Raw genomic sequence first — 10,756 nt, 5'->3', positions numbered from 1 at the left:
AACACTCTTGTTAAATATTTTAATATAAATATACGTCTTATACGAGAGTCTTTAGTTAATATTATGTACCTACTGGTGTTGCGCCCGTTAAAATTTCAACGGGTGATTTCGGAAACAAATTGATACATGATTTAAAATAAAGTTACAATACGTATAGTAATAATTAATCGGAATCGGAACTAAAACATAAATCGGGATTCGGAACTGAAACAAGGATCGGTATCCGGAACTGAAAATTGAGTCAAAATTGATAAATATATATATACATCTATGTATATATATATAAAAATCAATGTTTGTCTGTCTCGAATAGGCTCCTAAACCACTGAACCGATTACGATGGAACTTTCAGGATTTATTGTATGCATGTCCGGGAAGATTACTGTGGAAAAAACGGGATAAAACATATTTATAATAATATTCGTCATTACGGTTTTATCAACGCGAAAGTATGAAGCGCCAGTTTGTAGTTGGGGAAATATGTACGTTGGTAACCAACTTGTACGCACGCATGCCAACCCTTACATTACATACCACTCATACCAACCTTACATTACGTACCACTCATAACAATCCTACATATACATATATAAAAATCGATGTTTTTCTGTCTGTCACGTATGTATGTACAAGTTCCTATACTTTACTATAATTTAATTTGATTATTTGAGCATTAATTAGAATCTTAAACATTCACTTATCGAAAAGCATCGATAAATGGTAACGGGAATTGCAAGCATTATTGTACGATGGAACGATGGAACTCTCAGGACTTATTGTATGCATGTCCGGGAAGCTTACTGTGAAAGAAAATCGGCCAAAAACGGGAACGGAAACGGGAAAAATGGGAATGAGTGGCATTGCAACTCAATAATTTCGCGTTGCGACATGCGTTGTTAGAGTAAAATAAACAAATAATTGAATAATTTCAAATGTGTTTATCCGACAAATAGAAACGGGAACAGGAACGGGAAGGAGAACGGGAATGGGAACGGTAACGGGAATTGCATGCGTTATTGCATTATTGTGGCATTGCAACGCATGCCGGGTTCAGCTAGTACAAAAATAAAACATGATTTAGTTGAATAATATGGTTAGCTTATGTTGCTAGTAGCTGAAAGATCCTGGGTTCGAATCCTGGTTAGATCTCGATTGAAAAGAATAATACCTTGTATGGTTTGAAGTAATTTTTTGCAGTGATGCTCGTCAGATTTGGATCGTTTCCTATCAGAGTTTGCCAAATTATATACATAGTTCAACTGCTGAAACGGTTCCTTAAAAATTGTCTACCTACTCTCTATTTATCATAACTGTCCGATTTAATATAGTTTCTAACTTATATGTAAGAACATAAATGGCTGAATATGATGATGATGACGACATGTATTTGAATTGAAAATCCTATTAGTTTCAGCATGCGAATAATCGTCGAACTTCAGTGATCTGAACTCTTCTTCTAAATTCGACAACAAAAAAATCCTTGAACAGCGAAATAATGCAAGAATAATAGTAATATTACATAAAGATTACAATAATAATAATAGTAATAAGTAGTAGTAGAAGTAGCGGCGCAATAAACGAAGGGTAACAAGGGTATAAGAAAAAACAGTTGGAAAAGACTTCGATAATGGTTTGATGTAGTTTATTGAAATGTAAAATTTGCACGTGGTGGTTCAGCGGAGCGTACGGAACACAAGTTGTCCGTACGCCGTCTGCTCGAACTCTGTCGACCGTCGCGTATTTCCGCTTGGGCCGACACTAATGCCAACTCGTCAATAATGCCAATCGACAATCAGTTAATAAGACTGTTTGCCACACGTCATTACAAAAGTCGGAACATAGTCCCACATAGGAAAACTGTTGAACAATACAGTTATTCTACAGAGTTACAGCATTACTGACGAGTCGTTTACAATAAATCATAGTTCTTAAAATAATTAAATAGAGGGTGAATAATGAAACCTTTGCCTCATCCAGTGTGAGGATAAAATCAATTTATTGGTTCAGTAATATTTCAACTTATAGGTATACCTCTGGTGAATGTTGTTTCTATTTACATTAAAATTTTTGAAATCTCCTTTGAAGCTGTGAATAAGCATTACAAGATAAGTTTACTTTAAAGAAGAGAGAGTGGACTGTATATGGTTTAAAACTTAAGCATTCCTCATCTTGATGTTAACTTAGACAATACAATGTTGACACTGTTACAGTTGTCAAGACAGATCAGCTATTACCGATCAACTAAACTTGATTAGTGAGTGTAATGCTCCTAAGTTAACTTGATTTCATCAACAAGTAGCACAAACATTGCTAAATTAAAAGTAAATTGGAAAGTCATTCATTCATTCCTACAAGCAGGAAATGAAGGCGAACTATGATTATAGATGTCTCTACGTTAAACATCGAAATGTTCAGTATTATAATATTTACTTATTCTATGATTCACATAAATACTATAAACAGTAAGAGTTAACTTATGTTTTCATAACAAGAAACATAAGACCTGCGGATGACTCCCGGCAGGTTATAATTAAGTAGACATGAAATAATTTAAGATGCTCCATTAAGTGTGGCTTGGAGACTAACATTAACAAATCATGAATCTAATTTTAACTGTCAAATTTGAACAGTTTATTTTAAACTCGGATATAATCCTTCCGAGTGATGACATGAGACAAGTCTTATATTATAAAGACAAAATGATTAGATTAAATTCGGAGATATATACTGCCGAATGTTAAAATGAAAATAGCTTAAATTATACACACAACACAATTAAAGTGAATTACGGAGTACTACTATTAACATTGAATGATTTAAACTCATGATTACATCTAATAAGTAATATGAGTTGGGGGTAGTGTCTTCGGGTTAAACTAAGCTACCGAAGTTGACGGAATTGAAGCTGCTGTTTCTCCTCCCTCTTGCTGATCTTCCTTCCTGTCAAGTGGTCCTTGTGGTAGAATCGGCAATGGCGCCACTAGATGACTGGACCGACGAAACTCTCCGCTGGCAGTAAAGACGTCGACGACTCGAACTCTGCCATCTGGTCCGGGATACAATTTAGTGACTCGACCCAAGACCCATCGGGTTGGCAGCATGTGTTCCTCCTTTAACAGGACCATTTGACCCACACTCAGATTGTTGCTCGAGTCCTTCTTCCATTTGTGTCGTAACTGCAAAGAATGTAAATATTCCGCCGACCAACGTTTCCAAAATGCTGCTGTGGTCAATTGTATCTGAAGCAGATTGGCATGGACATTAGTGTTATATTTAACCTCCATTGGAAGAGCGAGTAAGGATCTGCCAATTAAGAAATGTCCAGGTGTGAGGGGTAAAAGGTCTAGTGGATCCGAAGACAAGGGACTAAGAGGACGGGAATTCATGCAAGCTTCTATTTGAGTCAATACCGTACAAAATGATTCGAAATTTAAGGTGGTGGCCTTTAACACCTTGTTTAAATGAATCTTCATGGATTTAACCGCTGCTTCCCACAGCCCTCCCATGTGAGGCGCCCTTGGCGGGTTAAACTTCCAACGAATCCCTTCGGAGGCTACATACCGTAGTAGCTTCTCCTCATGAGGACGTTCGTAAATTAATTTTACTAAATTAACGAGTTCACGACTTGCACCGACAAAATTAGTAGCATTGTCGGAATATATCGTATTGGGCCTGCCACGTCTGGCTACGAATCTTCTTAAACAATTTAAGAAATTTGAACTCGTTAAGTCTCCGACAAGTTCCAAGTGAACTGCCTTACTGGAAAAACACACAAAGACACAAACGTAACCCTTAATTATCTTAGAATTCTTATTGCAACCACTCTTCACAGGAAAAGGTCCTGCGAAATCTATCCCCACATGACTGAAAGGAAAATTCGCAGTGGTACGTTCAAGCGGGAGTAATCCCATTAATCTATTGTGTGACAGTGGTTTATTTCTGAAACAAATGACACATGAACGCACCACTCCTTTGACAGTATTATGTCTGGCCAATGGCCAATAGGTCTGCCGCAATAACGACAGTAAGGCTTGAGTACCCAAGTGAATATATTTCAAGTGCGCATCTCGGACAATCATGTGTGTAAGTTTATGCTTATTTGACAAGATAATGGGTGACGTTGATAGAGTTGTTCCCAGAGGAAGTCTACTTCCAACACAAATTAAATTCTCGTGGAATAGAGGGGACAATTTAGCTAATTTACTGCTACTGGGAATTGGATGTCCCTTGCTCAGCAAACGATATTCCAATGGAAATGATTCCATTTGCGATAACCTTATCAAATTATTTAAAGCATCTTTTAATTCTAAAGCGGACGGTTCGTTATTTTCTTTAACGTTTAATTGTTTATTCCTTAGTGGCCGACGAACATATGATAAAACTCGAAGGAGTCTTGGAAGATGAGAATGTTTATCTATCCAATTATTTTCCCTCACAAGGGTAGCGTTAGTGACTACCCTTCTCTCTGGAAGATCTATTGTGATCTCAGGAGGTCTTCGAGGCCATCGTGATTCGTCTAATTTCAACCAACTAGGGCCGTCCCACCATAACGAATTATGATTTAATTCTGATGGTTGAGTCCCTCGAGAAATTAAATCTGCTGGATTGTCTGTAGAGGAGACATGGTACCACTCAATGGGTTGAGATATTGATTGGATTTCGGCCACTCGATTGGCAACGAAGGTGGTCCATTTACATGACTCTCCTCTAATCCAATGCAATGCGACGGTTGAATCCGTCCAATAATATTTTTCATTAATATGAATTGTTAATTGGTCTATTGTTGACTTCATTAACTTTGATAATAACATAGCGGAGCACAGCTCTAAACGCGGAATAGTTACAAAACTGAGCGGAGCGACTCTCGAACGAGAACACACAAGATGACATTTGGAATTTCCCAATTGATCAGTACATTTTACATAAATACAAGCACCATAAGCTTTCTCGGATGCGTCACAAAATCCGTGTGCCTGTATATTAATGACATTATTTAGTATTATCAATCTAGGAATTTTATAAAGTTTCATGACTGTATTGGATAATTGACAATCTTTCCATTTTTTGAAGATTGTCTGAGGAATGAATTCATCCCAACCAATGGTTTGTTGCCAGACAGATTGCATTAATATCTTATAATTAATTAACAATGGAGATAATAGTCCTAATGGGTCGAAGATCTGACTAATTACTGATAAAAAGTTTCTTTTTGTTATATTTTCAGTCTCGACTTCGGTTTGAACCTTAAATACAAAAACGTCTTCCCGCGGTTTCCAAAATAAACCTAAAGTTTTGTGTGATTCGTTAGAGAAGTTAAAATCTGAACAATCGTCAGCTTTAACATCCGTGATTATATCGGAGTTGTTCGATGTCCATTTGCTTAAGGGCATACCGGCTGATAATAATATGGTTTCCAGTTGAACCTTTAATAATTTACCAGCTTCAATAGTATTAGTTCCCGTGAGCAAATCATCAACATAAAAATCACGTTCGATCACTTTACTAGCGATGGGATATTTGTTTCTATTCTCCTCTGCTAACTGATTTAGACATCTAGTAGCTAAAAATGGGGCTGAAGCAGTTCCGAATGTTACTGTATTAAGCTTGTAATGCTTGAATTTACTCTGGGGATCTGTTCGCCAAATGATTCGTTGTACATTTTTATTTTCCTCTGCTATTTGAATCTGTCGGTACATCTGCTTAATATCCGCAGTAATCACGTATTTATGGAGTCGAAAGTTGAGTAGTAAACTTAACAAATCTGATTGGACATTAGGTCCCACCATCAAAATATTATTTAGTGAGATATTAGACGTTGTCTTTGCGGACGCATCAAAAACTACACGATATTTAGTGGTAAGGCTAGACTCCTTAACCACGACGTGATGAGGTAAATAACAATGAACCTCATGTGCCTCCGGAGGTTCACACTCTGACATATGTCCTAAATTTATGTACTCTTCTAAAACTTTATTGTATTCCATTTTTAAATTATTATTGGCTAAAAAACGTCTTTCCAAAGTTTTGTGTCTTTTCTCCGCAATGTGCAATGAACTTCCTAATACTACCGGGGAATTTTTATATGGTAAAGCTACACAAAATCTACCGTTTTTATCTCGTGATGTGTGTGCTTGGAAATGTTCCTCACATCTTTTCTCCTCAAGAGATTGATGTTTTACCATAGGAACCTGGTCGATCATCCAAAAGTTTTGAATGTGACTGTCTAATTGACTTAAGCCTATGTGGCTCTTCCCTGGAGCATTATTTACTTCGGGATATGGACCAACTATTGTCCATCCGAATTCGGTATCCTTTAAGATAGGCATACCTTTTCCTAACTGGATGGTTCCTGCTTTCATAGCATGAACGCAAATCTCGGCGCCGAGCAATAAATCGATTGGCGTCGGTTTATTCCAAAGGGGATCTGATAACTTGATTCCCGCTGGTATTGAAATTAACTGTTGATCCAGTTTCACAGTTGGAATTTCGCCAGTAATTTCTGGTAATACCAAACACAACACTTTGGTTGAGTAATTAGTGGTTGAAGACCTTATGGTCACCTTGGTGATGTGACGAATGCTACTTTCTTGATTAGCGATACCTACAATTTTTTGAGAGATTTTCTCTAATTTGAAGTTATTCTTCTTAGCGAAAGATGTGGTAACATAGTTGACTTGTGAGCCGGAATCTAATAATGTGCGACCCTTAACGACCGTTCCATTGGACGTTATAATGTCTACTTGTACCGTCGGTAAAATTATCTCCCTTTGAGAGAAATGAGTAGAATGAGCATTAATTGACTTCCTTCCCGTATTATTGGAACTAAATGTATCGTCCTGATGCAACAAAGTGTGATGGTTTTGTTTGCACCTTAAGCAATTATAGTTAGACTTGCAATTTGTTATCTTATGCGATGAATTTAAACATTTAAAACACATGTTATTAGATTTAACGAATTCATTTCTTTCCATACTGGATTTTGCTTTGAATTTATCACATTTGCCTATGAAATGATTATTTCGACAGAATGCGCATGCGTTTACCTTACTTGATGGGTTTTTGTTCGCGACATGAGTTCTCATGATTCTTTGACGACTATGAGGGAATTCCTTCACCGTAGTTACAGATGCAGTAGATTGTAATACATTACATCTATTCTGCAAGAATGTCTCTAAACTTTCATATGGTGGCATTTCTCTGCTAACCAGCGATATTTCCCAGTCTCTTACTATATTAAAAGGTAATTTCCTTAGAACTAAACATGTTACCCATGGATCTAAAATTTCTCTCGCGTAACCCAACGATTCAATGTTTTTAATACACACTGTTACCTGATTCAATAGATTTCTCAATTCGATATGTGATTCTCTTGTGATTAATTTTAAGTCACAAAGTGAATTAATCCTAGTTTTGAGATTAAGTCTTGGTAAATTATATTGCTTGTCTAAAATACTCCAAGCTATTTCGTAATTGTCTGAGCTAATATCTAAACCTGATACAGCTGCCAAAGCGGGACCGATTAAGGATTGATGCAAATATTGCAATTTCGTGACATTCGAATATTCCGTTTTGTTTCCTATTATATTCTTAAAAGCTTGTTGAAACGATTGCCATTCAGATGGATCTCCCTGAAATGTGGGAATGGTTAACGTCGGTAACTTATCTCTAGCAAATTTAATTGTTGCTTGCTCTACCTTTAGTTTACTATCTTGAAAGGATTGGCAATCTAATGCTGCTTTAAGATTTTTAACTGTTATTGTAATTGCATCGTACTCTTCGTCTATTTTGGCCGCTTTCGGTATGTCTGTAAGGTTATCTAAATACTCGTAATGGAGTTTTCGGACATAATCGTATGCTTCTTTAATGGTTTGATACTGTCCTTCATCTAATTCGGAGGATTTATCTATTTTTCCTTTTAGTCTTTGTACCGCGCCTGAATACCTTAATTCTATTGACGTCATTATGACTTCTACTTTATTTTCCTTCGCTAATATTTCTATCGATTGAGTCTGACTTCGAGTCTGATGTATTCTAGAGCTTGACCTGTCTCTAATAGGTTCTACGTCCCTAGTTGGATTTCGACCTTTATGCGACTTGGAAGTCGAAGCTTCTATTTCCTCGTTTTCAGCACTTGACATTTGTTTCAGAAAGTTGCACTATTTCGTCTCATAAATACAGTTGTTCTCTACTATAGCTGTCAATTGAACTATTCGTAGAGATAAGGTAATAATATTCAATGATTAACCGTGAATCTTAATATTCTACTTTAACTATTATCACCAGAATCTATCCAACATATTTTGGAAGAAATTACAACCCTAAATTGGTGGGTGCTTGATTTAAACCACTTTGGGGCTACAAGTCTTGTGATTTATTTTAAATCACCACTGTTTCATCACACATTATGAAACAAAGAGATCTACCGATGTATGAATATGCCGGTATGCACTTGATTTAATCCACTTTGGGGCTACAAGTGTAATTCCACATTTATCGTGGAAGGGGGGGGGGGGGAGGGTGTTTCTACACACATTAAGAAACAAAGATCTACCGATATGCATATACCGGTATGTACTTGGTTTAAGCCACTTTGGGGCTACAAGTATAATTCCACATTTATCGTGGAAGGGGGGGGGGGGGAGGGTGTTTCTACACACATTAAGAAACAAAGATCTACCGATATGAATATACCGGTATGTACTTGGTTTAAGCCACTTTGGGGCTACAAGTATAATTCCACATTTATTGTGGAGGGGGGAGGGGGGAGAAAGTTTCTACACACATTAAGAAACAAAGAGATCTGCCGGTATATGAATATACCGGTATGTACTTGGTTTAAGCCACTTTGGGGCTACAAGTATAATTCCCCACGTGCTTTGCTAATTTTACACTACATCTGATTTTACACTTTTAATACGAAATTCGATGCGACCGTTGAAACATTCCTTCGTAGCGCGATATTATTTTATACAATCGCGTTAATTAATTGTTATACTTTAAAACATATTTTAAAAACTGACCTACCCACATGATTGCCTTTTGAACAGATTGCCTGAGATTGAATACATTCACTTACTTGAATATCCTTTACGATGTTTATGTGATCGTTCCGATAATTTTGGATTACCTCTGTGTCCCATGCGTCTTTGTAGGTTATGTTTTTATTTATATATTTTCTGCGTCAATCACGCGGTCATGTACCTCTGTACATCAATCAATATATTGCTGAAATAGAAGCAAACATGTTATTAGTATTGGAAAGGTATGGATAGTAACAAAGGAACGATACCGATTTCTTAATTGACATCCATTTTTTCTCGACCACGTTTTTTCCTATTGGTTTGTCCGTTTGGTGTTGTGGCCTAGGTTACTGGTGTCCGGTTCGAAGTGACCATCATGGAAAAGACTTCGATAATGGTTTGATGTAGTTTATTGAAATGTAAAATTTGCACGTGGTGGGCCAGCGGAGCGTACGGAACACAAGCTGTCCGTACGCCGTCTACTCGGTGACTCTGTCGACCGTCGCGTATTTCCGCTTGGGCCGACACTAATGCCAACTCGTCAATAATGCCAATCGACAATCAGTTAATAAGACTGTTTGCCACACGTCATTACAAAAGTCGGAACAACAGTGAAAGAATCCTTTTCCTTCGGTAGTTTTTCCGAGTGGTCCTTTGACGAATTTGCTCGTTTGTGATTTCGGCGTATCCACTCGAGCGGGTCCTGGCAAAACAAATATTTCCTTTACATGAATTTAACGGGCAATCTGTCCGGTAGACTTGATAAAACAATTCACTTTATATAACATACACGCGGACGTCTGTCTAAAAGGGAATATAATAAAACGTTTAACGTTTCACTGATTCACTTACCTTTTCATGTCGAATTTTCAAATCAATAAATTCCCTTTCATTTTATAATACATATGTATGTATATAGGCAATCTTATATATAATTTCGAAAGAGACTTTGTAAGGTTTGGGTGGTAGAACCGTGACGTTATCGAAAAAATACAATTTTCTATGACGACGATATCAATATCGATTACTATTTCAGTTCCGGGCCCCGATTCCTGTTTCAGTTCCGGATCCGGATTCCTTTTTCAGTTCCGGATCAAGATTATTTTTTCAGTTCCGTTTTCCTTATATATAAAAAAAAACATTTGTTGTGTGTGTGTGTATGTAATTTCTACTTGGTTTTCGTGAAATATTATTTTTTTCGATTTAAATAAATTTAATATAAAAAAATGAATGAATTTTTTTTACATATATATGTACATACATAAATGTTACAGCAAAAGCATATCTAAAGTGAAAATATATTTTCACCAATTCAAGCATTAAAAATGTACCAAACAATGAATTTACAACGTTTAACTCTAACAACGTATAAATTTAACCCTAACAACCCAATCTTAAATTAATAGGGCCAACCCTTACTCAGCCTAACCTATACTAACCCTTAAATCATACCATACCAATCCTTAAATCAAATCATACCAATCTAATCTTAAATGAATAAAACCAACCCGGAAAATGTAACTGGTTATGATTTCACTGAAACGACATTGAAAATATATAAAATATACTTGACATATAATTTCACTGTAACATAATATATACCATAATATATACCTAACGTGTACAAGGGGCTTCTCGCAAAAATAATTATTTCCGTTGATACTGATTTTTTTATTATTTCGTAACGACATCATTCGAATCATATAGGTTTTGATAAGGAATACATAAAATATGAA

General features: G+C 36.4%; 1 protein-coding gene across 1 annotated transcript; it reads right to left on the bottom strand.

Moving 5' to 3' along the window:
- Window positions 1-1,631: 1,631 nt before the first annotated feature.
- On the bottom strand, window positions 1,632-8,943 carry LOC143917401 (uncharacterized). Its single transcript, XM_077438905.1, has 2 exons — window positions 3,279-8,943; window positions 1,632-3,176 (listed from the first exon to the last, which is right to left on the bottom strand). The coding sequence occupies exons 1-2, from the start codon at window positions 8,136-8,138 to the stop codon at window positions 2,877-2,879; spliced, it is 5,160 nt and encodes a 1,719-aa protein (XP_077295031.1). The 5' UTR covers window positions 8,139-8,943; the 3' UTR covers window positions 1,632-2,876.
- Between the last annotated feature and the right edge of the window lie 1,813 nt (window positions 8,944-10,756).

The sequence above is a fragment of the Arctopsyche grandis genome, chromosome 9, assembly GCF_051622035.1.
Source record: "Arctopsyche grandis isolate Sample6627 chromosome 9, ASM5162203v2, whole genome shotgun sequence".
NCBI lineage: Eukaryota > Metazoa > Arthropoda > Insecta > Trichoptera > Hydropsychidae > Arctopsyche > Arctopsyche grandis.
Note: the sequence above shows the minus strand (reverse complement) of the source record. Positions and strands in the feature narration are given on the sequence as shown.

Excerpts from the sequence above, each read along its gene's own strand:
- LOC143917401 (XM_077438905.1), bottom strand. The coding sequence starts at position 8,138 with ATGTCAAGTGCTGAAAACGAGGAAATAGAAGCTTCGACTTCCAAGTCG. Across the intron at positions 3,177-3,278 it reads TACTCGCTCTTCCAATGGAG|TTACGACACAAATGGAAGAA; the intron begins GTTAAATATAAC and ends CATTCTTTGCAG.